The following is a 21,796-nucleotide window of genomic DNA, read 5'->3' on the forward strand; positions in this document are numbered from 1 at the left end:
TATTGGGTATTCAAGGTCCTTAAGATCCGGCAGCACTTGGCTTTGGGAGTCTTCATATCCTGGAGTGGCAGATAACGTGGACTGTGGTGCTGCTGTTTCCACAGAGATCACTTGCGGACAACTTTCAGATTCACAGTTCTGATAAACTAAGATTATATGATAGTTCTGTTGCTCAAAATGAAGAAAATCTCTTTAGATCCACCCCCACTGGATATTCCATTATTAAAGTAACAGCTTATATAAAAATATGACCATTTCCTAGCCCTCCATAAGCTCACCAACCATATTTTCAGTGTGTGGGATGTATTGGTAGCCTTTTTCTGTAACATTACTTTTAGCTAATGTTTACTTTTAAGTTTTTTAGTCTCTTCTGTTTACCAAGTTCTTTCTTTTTAGATTATTGTACTTGCTTCAGCAAGAAACCTCAAGCACAGAGTTGAAAACCGAATGTGCAGTGGTATTGGGAAGTCTTGCTATGGGTACTGAAAACAATGTTAAGTCTCTACTCGATTGCCATATTATCCCTGCCTTACTGCAAGGTATGTAAAGAAGTCATTTTTATACAAGTAAAAATTAGAATCAGTTTGCAGAGTTTTAAATATGAGTTGAAAGGATGAGTCTCAAATCTGTTTTCTATTAATAGGACTACTGTCCCCAGACCTGAAGTTCATTGAAGCTTGCCTCCGATGCCTGCGCACCATCTTCACCAGTCCCGTTACTCCAGAGGAACTACTGTATACAGTGAGTTTTAGGTGTTTTTGAATCATCAGTTACATTTTACTAACAGCATACTTCTAATTTATTGGGTTGACCAAAAAGTGCCTTCAGTTTTTAAGTAAAAATGAAAGACACATTTTTCATTTTCACCAAGAACTTTATTGAACAGTGTATTCACCCTTTTGTTCCACTACCTTCTGCCGTTTTTCAGGCAACTTCATAATTCCATCTTCCCAAAACTTCTTATCTTTTTGAGCAAAGAACTGTTCCAGGTGCCTTTTACAGTCTTTCAGGAATTGAAATTTTTTCCATTAAGAGAATTTTGTAAAGACCTAAATAAATGGAAATCTGAACGTGCAATGTCTGGTGAATATGGTGGATGAATCAGAGCTTCCCAGCCAAGCTGTAACAGTTTTTGCCTGGTCATCAAAGAAACATGCGGTCTTGCGTTATCCTGATGGAAGATTATGCGTTTTCTGTTGACTAATTCTGGACGCTTTTCGTCTAGTGCTGCTTTCAGTTGGTCTAACTGGGAGCAGTACTTGTTGGAATTACTTGTTTGGTTTTCCGGAAGGAACTCATAATAGAGGACTCCCTTCCAATCCCACCATATGGACAACATCACCTTCTTTGGATGAAGACCGGCCTTTGGTGTGGTTGGTGGTGGTTCATTTTGCTTGCCCCATGATCTCTTCCATTCCACATTATTGCACAGTATCCACTTTTCATTGCCCACCACAATTTGTTTTAAAAACGGAACTTTTTCATTATGTTTCAGTAGAGAACCGCATGTGGAAATACGGTCAAGAAGGTTTTTTATCCTTAACTTATGTGGAACCCAAACATCAAAGCGGTGAACATAACCAAGCTGGTGCAAATGATTTTCAAGGCATGATTTGGATATTTTGAGTATGTTGGCTACCTCCCACGTGATATAACGTTTATCGTTCTCAACTAATGTCTTGATTCAATCGCTGTCAACTGTTCTACCCGACCATGAAGTATCGTCCAGCAAGAAATCTCCAGCACAGAACTTCACAAACCATTTTTGACATGTTCAGTCACAGCATCTTCTCCATACACTGCACAAATCTTTTTTTGCGTTTCAGTTGCATTTTTACCTTTCTTGAAATAATAAAGCATAATATGCCAAAAATGTTGCCTTTTTTCTTCCATCTTCAATATTAAAATGACTACACAAAAATTCACCAATTTTGATAAGTCTTTTTTTAAATGCACACTGATATGACAGCTGTCACATACGATCTAACAAAATTGTTTTCAATAAAGTTAAAGACAGCAAAGTGCTACTGGAGCCATCTTAACGGAAAAAAACGAACGAACCTTTTGGCCAACCCATATGTAGCATCTCAAAACTGATCTTAACTGTGATAACTGTGTTGTAGAAAAGTCTCAAGAAGTGTTTGAAGTCTTGCTAATTTGCAAATATCAAACGTTCTAGGCTTTGTAAAGAAGTGAAAGGTCGTCTCAGATCTTGAGGAATTTGTAAGCTGTTTCTTTTCTTTTGGTTTTTGTAAAAAGACCCTTCTTAATTTCCTAATAGGTACAAATTAAGGAGTATATTTAATGCACTCACTATAGGTTAAATCCAGTAGAGTAGGCTTTGTAGAGAAGGTAGAATTCAACCTGGTCTTGAATAATGGATAAGATTTCAAGAAGCGGAGAGAAAAGAAGCTGTTCTAGGAAGCATCTGTGTAAGAGAGAATATGCAGGACAGTGGACAGAATAGTCTAATGCAGGAAAGGAATCCGTGTTCATTTCGGCTGGAGAGGTGAACCAGAAGCAACTTGTTAGAGGCTTACTTACCAGGCTAGAATCAGAGTATGTGTGAGAGAATCTAAAGATCTTTAGAGTCATTCAGTGGTTTTCAAAAACTTCAGGGAGTATTAGGGGGTGTTTTTATCTGTTGATTACTTGGGACTTTCTTAATAAAAATTATCCAGACTAGTATTTTTCAAACTCTTATCCACAGTCCACAGTAAGAATGATATTTTCCACTGCCCTACTGTGTGTGGGGGGCGGAAAGGGGAGGGGGTGAGGGGTGGTGGAACATCCTGAGATAGTCTTCACAAAACAGTTCCATAAATGTGGTGCCTTCTGATTTCTGTTCTATCCTTTTTCATTAAAAAAAAATGCTGGTTGTGATTCTCTGAGCTGACACACAGAATGTCAGAGTTTCAAAGTGGACACATAATGAATCAGAGATCTTGTCCAGAATCATGTTTTACAAGTATTTCAAGAGTATAAGCAGTCAAGAGGCACAGGCAAAGCAGACAGGGAGAGGGAACATGCCACGTGCCTCCATAGTTTGTTTTTCCTACATTAGGCCCTTGCTCCTCTGGCTTGTAATGATGCATAAGGTCTGTGAGGTTTGTGGGTCACCTCACACAGCAGGGAGGCTCTAAATTATGAAACATCTCAATTTTATACCTCAGGGATTTGTGCAGCATTCTTCAGGGAGCTGTGCCTCATAAATCCAAAGAGTGTTTACTACACTGGTTCTCAAACTTGAGCATGCACCAGAATTGCCTGGAGAGCTCATTAAACACAGAACCCTGGACTCTGCCTACAGAGTTTCTGATTCAGTGAGTGTGGGGTAGCGCCTGAGAATATGCATTTCTAACAAGTTTCCCAGTAACTTGAGATGCTACTGGTCCACGGACCACTCTTTGAGAACCACTGGTTAACTGTAAGCACTTCTAAAATGGGGACATCCTCCTCAAAACATTCCACATAGAAGGACTCTCCATCTGTTTTCCTGAAAGTCCAATTGTCATGTTTACAAAGAAATTAAACCAATCACCCATCTTCTTTACCCTATAAGTTTCTCCCCAACCCCCAGCCCAGTAATGGGGGAGAAATTGATCCTGGTTAACTGATTTAGCTCCTTCCTCCTCCCTCTCTAAACTGATTTCATGACCCACTAATGGATTGTGGTGCATAATTTGGAGAACACTAGTCTACACAAACTTAACTTCTTTACATAAGAAAAATTAAGACACAGGGACATTAACGTGACTTTCACAGAGAGAATACCTAAATTGTGAAACAGTTTTATCCCTCAGAGACAGTGGAGAATCCATGAAGAGTGTTAGGTGGGACAATGACAGAGAGTAGTATTTAGGTGTAACTGACTGACATCTGTGAGTTGGATTGTGTAGAGGCCAGCTACCATGGCAACTCAGGCACTAAACTAAAGGCAGCACAGTCCTGTTGAAGAGGGCAGGATGTCTAGTTTGCAATCCTGTTTATCAGATGGGTGACTGGGGAAATTATGTAACTGTTCTTTGCCTTGTTTAATCAACCATAAACTGCAGATATATAACACAGTTGGCAGAAAGGACGCAGGTGTGAAGAAATGAGATAGGGGCTATTGTCACAGGAAAACTGAGGGGTGAGAGAGCAATGGAGGAAAGGAATGAGGTGGAAGTAGTTTTAGGAGCGTAATAGAGGCTCTTCCTCTCAATTGCTTCTTCTCTCTCAGCTGTTACCTACTTCCCTATCATCTGTCAATGGAACCACTGTCATCGTTATTCCTGCCACCCCAACCCCGCATCTGTAAAATAGATGCATACTTTACATTCTCATCGCTTCCCTTTTTTAAATGAATTTAGTAGCTGACTTTCTTTGAAATTTTCTGAGTGTTGTTTATTTTTTTTGTCCACGCCACGCCACTTGCGGGATCTTAGTTCCCTGACCTGGGATCAAACCTGGGTCTATGGCAGTGAAAGCGTTGAGTCCTGACCCCTGCACCTTCAGGGAATTCCCTCATTTTGTTTTTAAACTGCTTATGACAACACAGGGTTATACTAACAAGCAAGGGGAAAAGATTCTACTTGTAGGCATCAACAACCTATTTTCCTACTTAGCTTTTATGGATCTTGAGCATTCTTTTCTTTCTGAGGGAAACCCCAAATCTTGTTTATCCCAACAGTGGTATTCTGGTATTCTTTTAAGTTTCCTTCCTTGCCCTCTGTTGTCTTTTGTCAAAGGGTGGTCTGTGGACCAGCAACATCAGGTATCAGTTGGGAGCTTGTTAGAATGGAGAATCTTAAGTCCTGCTGCAAACCTAGAGAATCAGAATCTGTATATACAGAATGTCCCCTGGGAACATACACGCAGTGCACATTCATATTTGAGAAGCATTGCTACAGGACTTGTGAGAGCATTGACTAGGAGGCTTGAGCTAAGTCTCCTTTACCATCTGTGGTTCAAGCCAAATATTATTTCAACATTTAATTCTTTTTGCACTCAAGAAAGAGGAGATTTTTGGAGAGCCCTGCAGCAGGTTCTGTCTTGTCCTGTACCATCGTGTGTGTTGTGAAGCGTCAGTAGTAGGCAGAGAGTGGGCTATAAGTGAGAAGTTGCTATTATATAAATTGTGAAGACTGAAATTAGCTAACTACAGTTGTTATGAGTGTTAACCTGTTGCTGATACTTACCAGAACATCTCAGAGATCAAAATTGTCAACTTTTATTTTAATACAGTAATTCCTCCTTATAAGCAATGCATTGTTATGTATCTTATTAATATGTCACATTTTGGTTTCAGAATAGATTTATGTCAAGTCTTATTGAAATGATTTTGTTTTATTGTGGGGATGTAGGCTGTTTATGGGAGAGAAATTGAGAATTTCCTGTTCTTGTATTTTGTTGTCAAGGATGAAAATTGAAGCCCCTTTCCTTGTCCTTTGCCTAGACAGTTTTGATTGCCGTGTTGCTTCTGTGTTGTGTTCCTTAAAGAGACTTGATTTACTGTCATTAAGATAAGAGGCTTACATATGTATCTGCTCGTGGAAATCATTTGTTAGAGATACTTACTGTATTTGAGTTCCTTGTTGCTGTGCTCTTCTTCCCTTTGACTCCAGGATGCCACAGTGATACCGCATCTCATGGCGCTGCTTAGCAGGTCCCGCTATACCCAGGAGTACATCTGTCAGATCTTCTCACACTGCTGTAAAGTAAGAACCAGAACAAATGTTCTGTATAATATAAAATCTTGCATGTCCTCAGGAGATGTGCCTTCTGTGTGTATCCTCCTGTAGTTAATCTATACACATATAAGCAGACTTATGTATTTTCCCCTCTTTTTTTTTTTGACACAAATGGTAGCGTACCATACATACTGTTCTGCACCTTGCATTTTTTACTTAACATCTTGAAGGATATTCCACATCAGTACATGAGGAGTTTCCTCATTCTTTTTTTTTTAAACAGATGAAGAGTATTTTATTGTATAGATGTACAATAATTTATTCAACCAGTCCTCTATTGTTGGGCATTTAGCTTGTTTCCAATCTTATTTCACAGCAGTGATGCAGCAAATACCCTGTATGTAAGACATTTTATAAGAAACAGAATTGCTGAGTCAAAGAATGTGTGCATGTGTAATTTTACCACATGTTGTCTTATATTGGAGGTTATACAATTTTATACTCCTACCAGCAGTATATGCTCATGACTGTTTTCCCACACCCTCAGTTTCCACATTGTTGGAAATTGTTTTAAGTGATCTCTTATAAGGAGAACTAAGAGAGATTCTTCTCTCCTCTTTGTTGAGAGGAATTCAGTTATTAGAAGAGCCTGAACCTAAACTGAAGAGTGCCATGCAGTGCTACTTATTTTGCTTCATAGTTTACATATTGAGTATACTCTTTTGATAACCATAATTTGCTAACTTTTAACCAAGTCATTGTTTATCTTCTGATAAGTTTTTCAGGACAGCATTACTTACCTGCTTATCACTTATAATGCAAATATAAAATGAGGAGTTTGGGGAACTATAGGAAAGAAGGAAAAGTGAACAACTGCATACTAAACTAAGAAGATCACAGATCTATGCTATTTTAGGACAGTTTCCAAAATATAACTTAAGTCAGTTCCTTTCAGAAAAAGTAACTATCGATTATAACTAACTACAGATTATAACTTAAAACCCCTCTCAAATCCTAGCTGTCATAGCCTATTCTATTCTATATATAAAGACATTTAGAATTTAAGATTTTTGTCAAAAGTCTCTGAAGTTTCTCCTCCTGGATTGCTTTGTGAGCATGTAAGCCAACTTATAGGACCAGGGATGTCAATTCCTTAATCTCTTGAGGTGAGCAAAGAAAAGCTTTGAGAAAACAATTTCCGACATTAAATGATGTCTTACAGCCAACCCTGGTAGATAGGTGGAGAAGGATACTCCAGAACTATATGCCTCATTACAAATCTTTCAGCATCTAGATGCAAGTGCTTGAGAGCACAGCATCTACTAGTCATAATCACAGTAATCCCAAATGGACACTGAAAATTGGACCTGGAGGTATAACTACTACATGTCAAATTATGAGAAGTTTGAATAATCCTATCCCTGAAGTTACCCAAATAGTTTTTAGAATTGCTCTTCAGGAACTTCTCAGTGCTTTTAGGCTTGCTCATCTGAAACTTCTCAATGCTGTTTTAGCCGAAATCATAGATAATGGAATACTGTTAAATTACTAGTTCTTTTGCTGGAGATAGATAACGGAATACTGTTAAATCACTAGTTCTTTTGCTGGAGAGAAACTTATGCTGAATAAGAATTTACAGGCACCCTCATGCCACTAACAGAACTGAAGAAAATTAAAAACCTGAACTCATCTTTCTTTTAGCCTGATAATTAGCATTTGCCATGGTAATTAGATGACCCAATTTAAGTAGTCTGAGATATAACTAGACCTCAGGAAACATTATAGCATGTATAAACCCAGTGACAACAGTAATAGTCTAAAATACTATTTATTTTCCTACTGACACACTAAAAACATGTATCTTTGAAAGCAGCTGGTCTGATGATCTCTGTATGTCATTAATTATAAAAACCTTTTATTTTCATTTTGTTTATGAAAACAGTAAATAAAATTCATAGTAGCATTTTAAGACTCATTTACAAATTTTCATATACTAGTATCAATATTAAATTTGCATACTTTGGGCAGGAGAGACAGAAAAAGAGATTTCTAAAGCATTTGTGTTGTAAGCTAATCATAGTTATATTTTTGAAATTCTCTCCCTGATTTATTAAGGAGCAAAAAAAGGCTAGTAATAATATTAATTGGAATTCTAACTTCTACATTGTTGCCACTTAAGCAGTGACTCAGATTTCGAGACCTATCTTTTGGGGTTTAGGATCATGAGGGCTTATGTGCTTCCCACACTGAGAGGCTGTTTCACTAACTCCAGGTTCGTGCAGGTTGATTTGGAGAGACTAAAGAGAGAGTTGATAATGGAATAATAGTTCCTCCTCTTTAGTTGGTTCAGCCACTAATTCCTTCCTTGCAGTTGTTTTTACACAATCCTATCTATGACCATAGAGAAGAGGAAGAGCTTCTTTTGTAACAAACATTTGCTGCAATTTGGGCAAAGAATGTGAGGGATTAAAAAGTACAATATCTTGTAAGCGGTGGGAAACAGTTACGTACAGAGAATTGCACTGTGCTTCACCATCATTTATAAATATAACTCCAAGACTGAAAACAATCTGAATGTCTAACTATAGGATACTAGTTAAAGTATGGGACATTTGTACAATGGATTAAGGCCAAAAAAGAAATGAGAAAGCTCTTTGTGTACTGATATGAGTGATCACTGAGATATATTATAAAGGAAATAAGAGGTTTAGAGCCATGCATATATATACTTATATATGTATGTATAGTATATATATAGTATTTGTATGTAGTATTTTATATATTATATATATATAAATATATAGTATTATCCTACCATTTGTGTTAAAATAGGGGGAAAGAATGTACTTGTGTATTCTTCTTTGTCTTGAAGAATATAAAATAATCTATTAGTCACCTCAAATCAGGAGAATGGATTGGCTGAATACAGTGGAAGAACAGTGAGGTACAAGGGGGTAGAGGCAGCCCCCTGCCTACTTAGCTGTTCTGCTCAACATTGCCTGTATATAAATTGGGATGTTAAAATTTATAAGGAAGGCAAAAAAACCTTAGTCAAGGTTAATTGAGGCTTATCTTCATAACTTATTCTAGTTACCTACTTGTTAATAGGTAGAAAAAATGGGTCAGATTCTGAGGAGACCCTTCTTTTCCTTGACTCCCCCTTTGTAGTCTCCACCACTATCCTTATAATGAATAAGCCAGAGACTCCTGTGTTTCAAATGAGTCAATTAATAGTGAGACACTAGAAAGTACCAAAAATATGTGATGGGGGTTTGCTTGAGTAAACTGTGGAATATTATATAGTGATTAAAAATAAGAAATTAGAAGTTAGAAAATGTATAGAATCAATTATACTTCAATTTTTAAAATGTTTGTAAATTAAGAAAGAAATTGCTGAAGTGTTTTTTTTTTAAGGGCTCTTTTTAAAAATGTTTGTTTATTTAGGCTGGGCCGGGTCTTAGTTGCGGCAGGCGGGATCTTTAGTTGTGGCATGAGGACTTCTTAATTGCTGCATGCGAACTCTTAGTTTTGGCATGCACGTGGGATCTAGTTCCCCGACCAGGGATCGAACCCGGGCCCCCTGCATTGAGAGTGCAGAGTCTTACCCACTGGACCATCAGGGAAGTCCCTAAAGGGCTCTTAATAGTATGTAAAATGTTTAGGGGATTGTTGCCTATAAAAGAGAGTATGGCTCTTTTATTAATCGGAAGTATGAATGCTAATCTTCCCACTTCAAATGATGGATATTTTGGTCCAAGAAAGAATGAGCATCTGCAAAACAGTTGTAACTTGGCTGAATAGTGAGTTGGAGAAGTTGGTTTGAGAGCTTTTTTTCTAGACTAGGAATTGGTTTCCTCTGGTGAACCCAAATAGATAACCTACCTTTCGGTGCTACACTTTTCTCTCCTAAATAATGATAAGCATGAACTACCATCCTTGCCTTGGCTTTAATTGACTTTTCATTATTTGAGTGAATTGGTGGGACATAAAAGAAGTGAATTAAGTACTGGCAAATTCAAAGCCTTGCATTAATCTTCAGCTTGTGCCATTTTGAAGATCTTCAGTAAATTGATTAGTAGAAAACAGAGTTGGTAAAAAATAAAATACCTGAATTTTCCTGTTACTTCACTTTCTTACTCTAAGAAGTGATAATTTTAAGAGAAATGAGAGAGAAAGAGAACTAAAACATGTTTACTTCTCAGTTATGCAGTGCTGTGTTTCCTGCCATCCACTGCTCCAACCTCCCAGATGTGTTGAGGTAGCTTAGGATCTGGTCCAGTTTCTCTTGTAATTAATTAGTTTTAGAGTTCCCCTGACTAGGTCATCAGTCTTAAGTTGTAAGAATGAGTACACTGTCTCCTGTGGGCATAGGGTAAGGGTGTGCACGTGAAATGCAGAATTTGGAGTGCTTTTGTTGCTGTAATGGTGTGAGGGCCTATGCCAGGATAGCTTCTGTGCCCCCTTCCTTATTTAGGGAGCTAAGGAGGCAGCGGTTCTATGGAACTGAGATGAGAGGTAAGATATTACAGCCCTTTGCAGGACTGAAAACAGTGTCTATCCTGCTTTTGGGGAATGGGTTTATACAGGAGAAGGGTAACTAAAAATTCTACATTGTAGTGAATGTGGTTTTCTCCATTTAAGTAAATGTTTTATTGGAATGAATCATTACTCTTCTTAATGTATTATTATATTCTCTTTTCTTACAGGGTCCAGATCATCAAACAATTTTATTTAATCATGGTGCAGTTCAGAATATTGCTCACCTACTAACCTCAGTATCTTACAAAGTAAGATGTTAAAAATTATGGCCAGACTTTTATACTTTATTTTGGGCTTCTAGAGTCTTGGTCTGGAAAGAGGCACACATGTTTTGTTGTTTCTTTGGTAGATATTGTGATCAAGAATAGTATTTTATCAGTAAAATGTTATGGGGCATTGTTTTACCTCTAGAGAGAGTACACTTAAAAAAAAATCTACCTTACCTTTCCTTTTTTTTTTTTTCCTTCAGGATATGATTGTGGTATAAGTTCCTGTTGATTTTTACCTGTGATCATTAGTAGTCTCTTCTGGTGTGGTGTCAGTGCCAAAGTTGCAAGTGAGGTTATGCCTTGAAGTATGTAGGAGCAATGGCTTGCTATAACAGGAAAGACCTTGGATTTCCTATTTGAAACCTTTATTTAGCCACACTGACTGAAACTTACAGCATATACCCACATATACATCAACATTTAAAATGTGTTCTGTTTTGTATTTTGACTTAAAAAGTCAAGGATTTTCAGTTGTGTTAATTAAATTTCTTTACTATCTCTTATATATAGGTAAGCAGTGTCATGATATACTATCAGGCATTTAGTTAAAACTTTGGTCATTTCATTATTGTCCAACTGGTAAGTTGTAGCACATATTGGGACACTGTCTTTATTGTGTCACATTAGAACTAAATATGCTAGGAATTTCCTGTAAAGCAGAGAAGCTGTCATTTTTGTCTTCTATCCATTTGCACTGATCGTAGTCTGCTCTTTTTGTCCTTAGCTTTATTGCAGGTCTGCCCTGCTAATATGTACATTTTCCCTACTTCAGACATCCAAAGTTAGATCTTGGTGAAGATCTCACAAGAATAGGAGTGGGGAATGGAACCAGCTTGAAACTAGCCAGAGGCAAGGGAAGGACATATATACTGAGAGCTGCTTCCTCTGCTCTGTACTGTGTGTAGGCTGAGACCAGTCAGCACTTGTATGTCAAGAAACGGTTGCTGGGGTGGCGATTTACTGTTCTTGTTCTTTTCCATCCTCTAGCTTCATTAAGTTCTTCATTTCTTTCTTTTCTTTTCCACACTAGACTTCCTTATCTACTATGGCAAGTTACAGGTTGTAGAAGGAAAAAGGTTTTGGTAACATTACTCTTGCCAAGGTTTGCTCCACTGTCAGAGTGTCATGAACATATTCTAGGTTCCATCTGTAGGCATGTGCTTGTGCTGCAGAGCATTGCCCAAGTTAGGGACAGAGCTTCTTCACACCTCAGCTACCTATCCTGCCAATCTCAGGCTCCACAGGAGAACATCATATATAGAGTCAGGCTTGGAAGTGAGGATGAGGTCATCTGGTGAAAGCTGAACAAAAAGAATGAAAAATAACAGCTCTCATAGGAGCTCCTGCAAATTATAAAATATGTTGTATGTGGTCAAGAGTTTGAGCCCTTGGTATCATCCCAGACCAGTTACCTAGTTTTGAGGTATAGTAACATAATTCATAAGTATTTCTAAAGTTAAATTAGTTTAGTCCTTTTCAAACTTTTATCATAACTTTCTTTCCTCTCCTGTTCTCTTCCCCCACTCCCCATCCCATACACAACTACAAGAGTACTCTTTTTTTTTGATCTTCTCTTCAGTTCTCTGGTTTGTAATTTGGGAAGAAGAAATGTCCCACTTGAAAGGCAATTAGTAATTGTTATTAAGTTCCCTTTGCCTTACCAGCATTGTATTTTTTACAGCGTTCTTTTAAATTTGAATAGGGATTTATCTAGTTCCATTTTAGTTGCTACTTCCTCCCTGTTTTTTCTTTTCTATTATTTCAAAATTAATTTTAACTTTTTATAATTTTAACTTACTGTACTCTTCAGATATACAGGTCTTATTTTTATTCCCTTGAGTCCTTCCTTTAGTACTTTAGGCAGATTTAAATAGTTATTTCTTCAGAAGAGTTTAGATTCTGAGACATTAAAATTCATATTTGCAAAATTAAAATAAATGCTTTGTTCATTTTTTTTACAGGTTCGAATGCAGGCACTGAAATGCTTCTCAGTTTTAGCTTTTGAAAACCCCCAGGTATCGATGACCCTGGTAAATGGTAGGCTGGAACTTTCAGTGGCACCTACACAATTTAATTTATGAACTTTGTAGATTTAAAGAATTCCTTAATCCTTGTTGTTTGTTTTATTTCTAGTTTTGGTTGATGGAGAATTGTTACCACAAATTTTTGTGAAGATGTTACAGAGGGATAAGCCCATTGAAATGCAGCTCACATCAGCAAAATGGTAAAGGTCAAGACAATGTGGGAAGAAAGACAGTGCTTTATCAATTTAGAGTATTTTTGGACAGCCTAATGAGCTCACTTTCAATCCCCATCTTGTTTTGGGATTTTGAAATTTGAAAGTCATGGGATTATCTCATACCTTCTTAAATGGATGTGAGTTTTATACTCAGTTTACTACTAGTAGCATGCACAACAAGAACTCTCTTACAACATCTAAGACTACCTACAGAAAATTACTTCATTACATTCCCTTCTCCTTGTATTTCAGTTGAAATAACACAGAGTTAGATCAGATTTAACCAACACATATTATGCTAAGTATTATGGCAGGAAAACATAAAGATATAGAAATAGTGAGAATTAGTTGAAGTTGATAACCAAGGCATGATTTCAGAGAATGTGACTTCCTCAATTTTGGAAAAACAAAACAAAGATTCCTCATAGAGATGTGACCATTTATAAGATAGTTATGTAAAGTTCTTATTAGCACAGTTCCTGGCTCATGTAAGCATTCAGTACATGTTAATTCTGTAATTATCAATACATTACCAGATAGGTTTAACACCTGTTATGTAGGGTTCTGTGCTAAGTGAATGGTTTAGTTTCAGTATTTAAGAAGCTGTGGCTCTCTAATATTTTGGCCAGAATGAGGAGTTTTCAGTGAATCACTCCTGCATCATGAATTGTTTTCTGTTTGTTTATATGATTTGTATTTTTTGTTTGTCTGCTTTTTTGTCTTCAAAACTGAGCATTTGCCTTTTTGTTAGTAAGGTAATACTCTCATGGAACTGGTTTCAAAAAACAATGTAGTAACAAATCTTAAGATAATGATAACAGCTATAAAGAATTCATCTCCTACAGTGTAAGTAAGGAGTTTTACTGACTTGTTTATAACTTTCCCTAGAAGCCAGAACATGGGGTATTTTAGGCTTTTTTCCCTCCAGCTTACCAAAGGAATCTAATTCAAAAAGGAAATCCATTAATTTAAGTTTCTTAATTGCTTAATGTTCAGTACTTGCTTAGAGAGTAGAAAGTAATTGTATTCTTATTCACAGCCAGATATAATTGTGAAGGTAAATTGTTTTTCAGTAGAGCCAAATCACTAATTAATTCTCAAAGCCACTTCTGGTAACCTCTGACTAGTTAGTTAATATCTTAACTAGTTAATATCTTAACTATCTTAGCTAATAGGGTTAGCTATAAGTGTTACAAGTTAAATGCTGCTTCTGTGATACTTCTACCACTGCTCTTGGAGTTGAAATATCCCAACTTAACTTCATTTAAATTTAGATACTTTGTTAACTTTATATTTTATTTAAAAATTTTTTCCTTTTTATTATGGAAAGTTTCAAACAAAAAGTATAGAGAAAAGTATAGAGAACTCCAGTGTGCCCAGCACCTTGCTTTATCGTTTACCCATTCATTCGGCCATTTATTTTTAAAACAATTTTGTAGGTATTTTTAAAAACTTCTGGCTTACTGTCTGCCTATATCACATAGTTTTCTTTGACTATTTAATTAATAGAATCTCAGATAAGGGAGTGTCAAAACTTTCTCCCTCAAGATAAGTAAGAGTAGTTGTCTTTTTTTTCCCCATAATATCTTAAAGGCAAGTAGGTGGTGGTGGTTGTTTTTAAAGCTTTAAAACACAAGCAAAAACTTACTTTCTGCCATCTTATTCCAGTTTAACTTACATGTGTAGAGCTGGAGCAATTCGGACAGATGACAACTGTATTGTATTAAAGGTGAGTGAATTAATTCTTTCTAAAAACATGTGAAAATTATCCAGGCATATAAGTGTTGAATATAAATATTTGTATTCCTATTTATTTTTACACATTTATCACTATGGTATGCGTGCACAGCATGAAATAATATTAAAACACCATGCTTTTCAGTGGGATGACATGTAGTTTTAGATATGTTTTGAAAGTCAAAGTAAATCTTTCCTTGTCAAACCTTTTTCACTTTTATGGCAATTAGAAGGATGTAAAAATTATAAAAATGTATAAAATTCAGGTTAAATAGAAAATATATTTTAGTCCTTGATTTTCATTAAGTTTGCAACACAGTTTTGTAGGCAAGCAGTTCACTAACTCTATAGATAAAGACTTTATTTCACCCACATGGCAGATAATCAAAAGGCATAATGAGAAAGAATAAGTAAATAACACATGAAAGCAATCATCATTATTGTGGTGTGTCAGATGCAGCTAGAACTCAGAAAAGCCCAGATAAAAGACTAGCCCTTAAAAGTCCTAAGACCTGGATTCTGGTTTTAGCACTTCCACCACTGACTGGGTCGGTAGCCTTGGGCACATCCCTTATTCTTGTGGTGCCTCAGACCCCTAATTATGAAAATGGAAGCAATAATTCCTGTTCATCTATCCCAAAGGGATATTGAGAATAACAATGTATTAAATACATTAAACAGCTTTTAGTTATAAAGAACAGAACAACTGTAAGTAAATTGATAGTGTGTCACTTTATGAATGTGAGATCTCATTATCAGTGTTCAAAATGAAGCCAAGGTTAAAAGAACATTAAGAAGGTTAATGTTTCCTTTAGTCTTTGGTGAAGCAAGATAGTTTAATGAGATCTGAGGACCCCCTAAGTAAATAGCACTGCATAGAGGGCTTCCATACCCTTACTTAACTGCCCTCCCCCTCCTTTTCTTTCTCATTGGTAAACTAGGTTAATAAGTATCTTCTTTGTGTAGTAGTTGTGAGCATTAAATTCAATAATCCATGAGTTTATGGTATTGATAAATGTTGGTAACTGTTCCAAGGAAAATAAGAATAGGCTTTCTTCTTGGAAGCCTAGGGTCATATTTAAAAGATGGAACCAGCCTGATAAGAAATCAGCAGTGAACAATAAAGTGCTGAACTCTGTGGTCAAGCTATAATAGGAACTTAGAAAAGAACAAAGCATAGTTGCCTGCGGTTGTAGAGGAAGTCTTCCTGTAATTCTGATGTTTCAGTTTCTATTTCCACATTATCCTTTAAAGTTGATTCATCAGCCTTAGAAATATAAACATGGGATATTTTTATTGAGAACCTAATGTAGAGAAATTACCAAGACCAGTGCCAAGGTTTTTGAAGGACCTCAGAAGTAAAATTGGACTAGTAGATATCACAGTCATTCCAGGGAGTTCTCTGGAGAACTCAGGAACTGTGATTGATACATTCCACTTGGATTACAGGAGAACTGGTAGAATCTGACTAATGGGAAGATCACTGAGTTTTTAAAGCTGTATTTTGTTTTTGCAACTGTAAGTATTAAACTCTAAACAAAAATTGAAGGTCATCCCAGCTATATCACACACATTAAGGAAAAGATAGCATACTTTTTCTAAGGCAAAATCGTTCCTAATTAAACTGCTGGATGTATTTTAGGTAAATAAATATGTAGACAGGGCAGGAGCATCAGAAATGATTTATTAGGGATTCTTAAATGTCTTTTGTAAGGTTGTACAATAAAGCTTCAGTCTTACCGATCACAAGAGCCTAATTAGACTTTATATTAATGTGCTTTGAATATATGTTTAGTTTAGTGTGCCAGTGTAAATGATTAATATGCACTGAATTTTGTTTTTACATTCCAAAAAAAAACTTTTATTCTCTGAAAGTCTTTATTGAAACATTTGATCACAAACATGACTCCCAGTAAAAACTGTGGGGTTGATATAGTTACTATATGATCTCCATCATGCTTTTGCGTTTACCAAAAAGCAAATAATTAATATCACTACCTTCCAGACATTGCCTTGTTTGGTTCGAATGTGCAGTAAGGAGAGGTTACTAGAGGAGAGAGTTGAAGGAGCTGAGACACTCGCCTATCTGATTGAACCAGATGTTGAGCTACAGAGAATTGCTAGCATTACTGATCACCTCATTGCCATGCTTGCTGATTATTTCAAGTATCCCAGCTCTGTGAGTGCCATCACTGATATTAAAAGGGTATGTTCTCTTTTCCTTTTCAGCAGCTCAAGAGAGGAATTTTTAAAAAGATTTTCTTACTGTTCACTACTTTTGAACCAATTGATAATTAATAGTTCAGAGCCCTTTTAAATAAAGAAATCTTTTAGTAACGTAGATGATGTCACTTTATGAGTTTTGAATCCAGTTTGTTTCATGTTTATTGTCAGAAGTTTTTTTAATAAGGAGATAATCAGAAAATTGCATCCCAAATTCCCAGCTAACCCCAAAATAGTGGGGTCTCTAAGCTGGTTATTGACATTATATCAACATCATCTAATGCTATTGAAAGTCCCAGAATCAGCTTTGTCACTATATTCTCATTCTTTAGGACAAGGGTAATCTTTTGTTCCAGGCGACTGAGTGGCTTTATTTTACTCTCCGCCACTGTCTTTTTCTTTTGCTACCTTTTCTTCTAATTTTTGCCATCTCTTCTTTCTTTTCTGCAGTTTCAAACTGTGCTTTGGGCCTGCTAGTGACAGCTAAAGCACCATCTAACCTCTAGTTTGAGACCATCAAGGACCAAATTGTGCTAACTTTTTCTCAAACTATAAGTTCCTCAGAATAGGTAGATATTCTTTTTGGCTTTGTTTTTCTCAACGTGTTTGTCATATCCACTTCTCTAAGCATGAGAGATAAATATTCTGTTAGAGAAAGTTTATTTAAGGAGGTCATGGTATAGAGAGCATTGCCTCCTAAATAGTAACCAGTACTGTTTCACAAATGTGACTGTATTTTTGATGCCACTGGTCCCAATGGTAAATTTTTTTTAAACTATTCTCTTGACCTCTCCCATGCCCCTGAATTCCAAAAAACTTCATCCAGTAGGCAACTGTTCATTTGGCATTTAACACTGAAAATAAAACAAACTATTGAGGGTATAACTTTTCTCTGCCTCAGAAAGGGCCTAAAATAACTTCCATTGATATTTGTATTAATGTACACTGCCCTTTATGTATTAAAGTTATGTGCCTGCTCTTCCTTCAGCAGTATTGTTTTTCTAGTAGAAGTGATAGGTTATATTGAAGCAGCTGCCTTGTCTGTTTTCCCTCTGGCTACTTGCTCACTGACACAGTAACTCAAAGTACAAAGACATATGAGCAAGTCCTAACTACAGCCTCCTGAACACCCTTAGCTGACCATGGCAGCAAGGCAAATAGAACACTTTGATGGACATGAGAGTGAGGAAACATAGTTACAAGAACGTCTAGCTTACACATGTGCAAAACATTTAACTAGTATATAGATGATTATCCCTTTTCTTAGGGTTTTTCCATTTTATTTCCATCACAGTAAAACTGGAATAATAATAACTTTTTTTTAAATCTCCTAAACTTGAATATTAGTTTGTTTTGTCATCTTTATTTTTGATGATGGATTATCCAGTGGTTTCTGACATACAAGTATAGGTACTAGACCCATAAGAGAGACTTTTTTACATGTTAATAAATGTCTGATTTTCATTGTATTTTAGTCCAAGTCAATATTCTAATAAATGTTATGACTGGAAAGTAGTTAAGACATAAGAATAGATATTTTAGAACTTACACATCAAAATGAGTGTCATATATTGGGAGGTTCCTCCCATAAACCATCAGTACCTGCTTTGATCAAAATATTTGGGGAGCTACTCTTAATAATTGCCTTCAGAACCCAACTGAGTTTTAGTTTTTTACTGTGGAGTTTTTGTTGTTGTTGTTACTCTAAATGATGTTACCCAGTTGGATTTCCCCCACTTCACACACCAGTGACAGTTAACTTAAAACTCTCTTAGTCGATGAAAATATGTTATTATTGTCAGGGTTTTCTTGCTAGTGTGCCATTCAGTTCTTTAGGAATGTTCAAAAGAGGGTCTCAGAATATTGTGAACAACACCTATATCTTTGCATAAGGGTGAACCTTTCCAAGGCAACTCATTTGGAAAAAGTTGTAATCATTTGGATAAGTTATATCTCTTAGTTATAAAATTATTTACTTTACTGATATGCCTTATATATTTACTGGTTCATATTTAGTCACTGAAAGTGTCCTGAGAACACGGTTCTCTTTTATTTTTATGGTAGTTTGGTGATAAATCAGGTATATGGAAGAATTGATAACTGAGAAAGCCAGTTATGCATATGAAAAGATAGCATTAATTGTTTCATACCAGTAAGTAATTTTAATAAATTTATCCCAAAAAAGCCCCCTGAACATAATTCTCAGATAGCTGTAATAGGTAGTAATGGTTACCACGGTCTGTTGTTTATTAAGCATTTTTACAAAGGTTTTCCTGCTTCTAAAAGCTTTTTAAATACTGAAATTTGGTTAGCACTATTAAAGTTTAGGAAAACCTTCTAAAGATACTGTTGCAGCAGCACTCAAGGTATCAGCTGTATTCCGGGGTTAGAAAGGCCTGAGTGTGCCATTTTTTTTGTTTTGTTTTGTTTTAATTTAATTAATTAATTAGTTGCAGCATGTGCCCTGACCAGGGATCGAACCCAGGGCCCCTGCATTGGGAGTGTGGAATCTTAGCCACTGGACCACCAGGGAAGTTCTTGTGCCGTGTTTTTTGAGAGCATTTCAAAGAGTTGGTGGGAAATTCCCTGGTGGTCCAGGGACTCTGTGCTTCCACTGCAGGGGACACGGGTTCGATCCCTGGCTGGGAAGCTAAGATCTCGTGTGCCGCGTGGCACAGCCAAAAAAAAAAAAGAGCTGATGCTAGCAAGCACCAGTGCCACTAAAGCTACCATCTAGAAACACTGAATTTTTAAGGCTCAAAGGTTCACAAAGATTTTTCATATACCAGTGTCACATTTTAGACAGAAGCAGACTGCAAGAATTCCAGGTCATGTTGACACAGACACAGCAAGGTCTCAGTCATATGTGAGCAGAAACCCAAAATAACCAGCACTGATACGTTAATAGTTGTTAAAACATATTTTTTCTTCAACTCTACTTTATTAGTTTTATCGAAAATTTAATTTGTGGACTGGGTTGGAACGTATCGTTTTTTCCCTCCCATAGCTTGATCATGACTTAAAGCATGCTCACGAACTTCGCCAGGCTGCATTCAAGCTCTATGCCTCTCTCGGAGCAAACGATGAAGACATCCGGAAGAAGGTGAGTCTGGGAGAGGGGCGTCCCCCAGTCCTGACAGCCAGCAGGCAGGGAGTGACGTCAACCTGAAAGTCGTGGTGAAGAGCACTAACAGTGACTGTTTGAATATAATAAAACAGAGTGACTAAAGGCATAATTGAAGAATGAATGGGACCCGGATTTGGGGGGTTGTTCGTTTGTTTCTAGAACATAGAGTGGCATGGCCGTGCTGGAATGACAAATAACTGGCGTGCTTTGTTGTGTCCTTAATATGGATTATTGTGTTGCACATTTTTGCATGTGTTCTGATAAAAATCCATTCTAGCACTGTGAAGCTTCAGACACCTTGAAAGACCTAACACTAGAATTGTAAATGTTATTTATGGAAGTACTTTCCAATGCCATTGAGAAGTTCAAATCTCTATTGTATATTGTTCTTTGATATGTGGCTTAGTTATGTTTTGATTTTTTTTTGCTACTGTGCAAGTTCGATGTGAATAAAATCTTTGTGGAATAATGATTTTATGTTTAGTGAGTGGTCATCTGAATTTTCCAGCTCCCAAAAAATGTGTCACTGCTATAGCACCTTATGTTATTACAGCCTAGTCCAACACTGAGCTCATGTTCTTTATGAGAATAGTTCTAAGCAGGGAGTAAAGTATTGTGGTAAGCTCTGATCTGGCTCCCTCCACAAACCAAAAGCCTGGAGCTTACTACTCAAAAAAAAACCCCGTATAGTCTAATAAATTATAAACAAGGCTTTTAGGAACATCAGTAAATTAATTCATATGTTCTGTCTTGATGAGCCATAGCAGAGAGAGCAAATTGTGTATTATTTACTGAATGTGGCAGTTTACTAAATCTCCCCATCTTGCATTGGTATTTTAAGGAGCCCTGTGAGAGAAATCACAAAGTATTGGGACTTTAACATGATTTAGAGAAGTACTTTGGGCTTGTAGAAAGAGAAGTATGGAATTAACTGTAGGTTTATTGAAATAAATTGTACCATGCTTGGAGAAAATTGAAATTAATAGCAGTAAGATGAGTAAGATTAGATATGTAAGTAGCTTTGCTTTAAAATCAGTGCAGAAAACACAACTAAGCTGAATGTTTTCCATGTACCTCAATTTAGTTCAGTTAACAAGATGTTTTTGACTTGAAGTGTTCTAGTAAATATCTATGAAAATCCTTTTTGACACCTCTAAGCTTTCATTTGTAAAATGTTACTTGAAGGCAAACATACTAGTGATATGATTTTCCCTATGTCTAATCATGATTTATGAATGTTGTTGTTCCTATGTTTCATTCAGTTTAGGTACATGGTGTATTGCAAGGGAAGAGGCTTTTATGGCAATTCATATAGATAAAACATTTTTTAAAAATTGACATGGACTGTATAACTTAAACCATCCCCAAACAAATCATTATGTATTTATTAGGGCCCAATGGAAAGAGGAGAGGTATTTTACCCAGTCTTTTAGTTGAAGAAGGCCATGCCATGGACTGAAAGGGAGATAGATAGATGGACCAGAATGGGGGAAAATAGGATGTCCATTTGTACTTCTTTGTACTTTTTTGTTAATAAACTATTGTTTTGGAATTAATGACTTTAACTTGTGATATCATGTTCTAGAAATATAACGTAACAGTCTGATGATCAGTAGTCTATTAAAACTTGTATTTATAATGTGTATAATTTCCTGGTAAGGCTAATCCTGATAATTTCTGTAGAAAGATAACAAATAAAGAATAAGTTATAATTATTATAGTTTTTTGTGTGTGCTGAAGAAAAGATACTATAGTATGCCAATGTAATGGGGATTATATAGAGTTTTTAGGAACATATTTAATTTCTGGGAAATCAAGTGAATAATTTATAGTTCATAGCAACTACTGAAGAGAGAAATTGTAAATTGGAAAATATAAAGTAATTTTGTGATAAAATCTGTGTGAAAACGTTTCTTAGGAGTGGAGAATTTTTATTTTCAGTGTATAAAAATGATAAATGTTAACTCTTCCTTTGAATGCATTTATTTCT

The 21,796-nt window shown here is 36.3% G+C and overlaps 1 protein-coding gene and 1 non-coding gene across 4 annotated transcripts in view; one reads left to right on the top strand and one right to left on the bottom strand.

The window, feature by feature from the left end:
* ARMC8 (armadillo repeat containing 8) overlaps positions 1 to 21,796 on the top strand; it is a 106,499-nt gene that overhangs the window by 37,763 nt on the left and 46,940 nt on the right. For 2 of the 3 annotated variants that reach the window (XM_060011311.1, XM_060011312.1), the window contains exons 4-12: positions 397 to 539; positions 644 to 741; positions 5,607 to 5,699; positions 10,379 to 10,459; positions 12,442 to 12,517; positions 12,614 to 12,704; positions 14,388 to 14,448; positions 16,462 to 16,662; positions 19,687 to 19,782. In XM_060011311.1, coding sequence (XP_059867294.1) covers positions 397 to 539; positions 644 to 741; positions 5,607 to 5,699; positions 10,379 to 10,459; positions 12,442 to 12,517; positions 12,614 to 12,704; positions 14,388 to 14,448; positions 16,462 to 16,662; positions 19,687 to 19,782 — 940 coding nt within the window. The remainder of the gene's footprint in view (positions 1 to 396; positions 540 to 643; positions 742 to 5,606; positions 5,700 to 10,378; positions 10,460 to 12,441; positions 12,518 to 12,613; positions 12,705 to 14,387; positions 14,449 to 16,461; positions 16,663 to 19,686; positions 19,783 to 21,796) is intronic. The other variant, XM_060011313.1, reaches the window with a different exon arrangement.
* TRNAE-CUC (transfer RNA glutamic acid (anticodon CUC)) lies at positions 9,223 to 9,295 on the bottom strand. The gene has a single exon. It is a non-coding gene; the product is annotated as a tRNA-Glu (tRNA).

Source organism: Delphinus delphis, chromosome 4 (assembly GCF_949987515.2).
Source record: "Delphinus delphis chromosome 4, mDelDel1.2, whole genome shotgun sequence".
NCBI classification, from domain to species: Eukaryota; Metazoa; Chordata; class Mammalia; order Artiodactyla; family Delphinidae; genus Delphinus; species Delphinus delphis.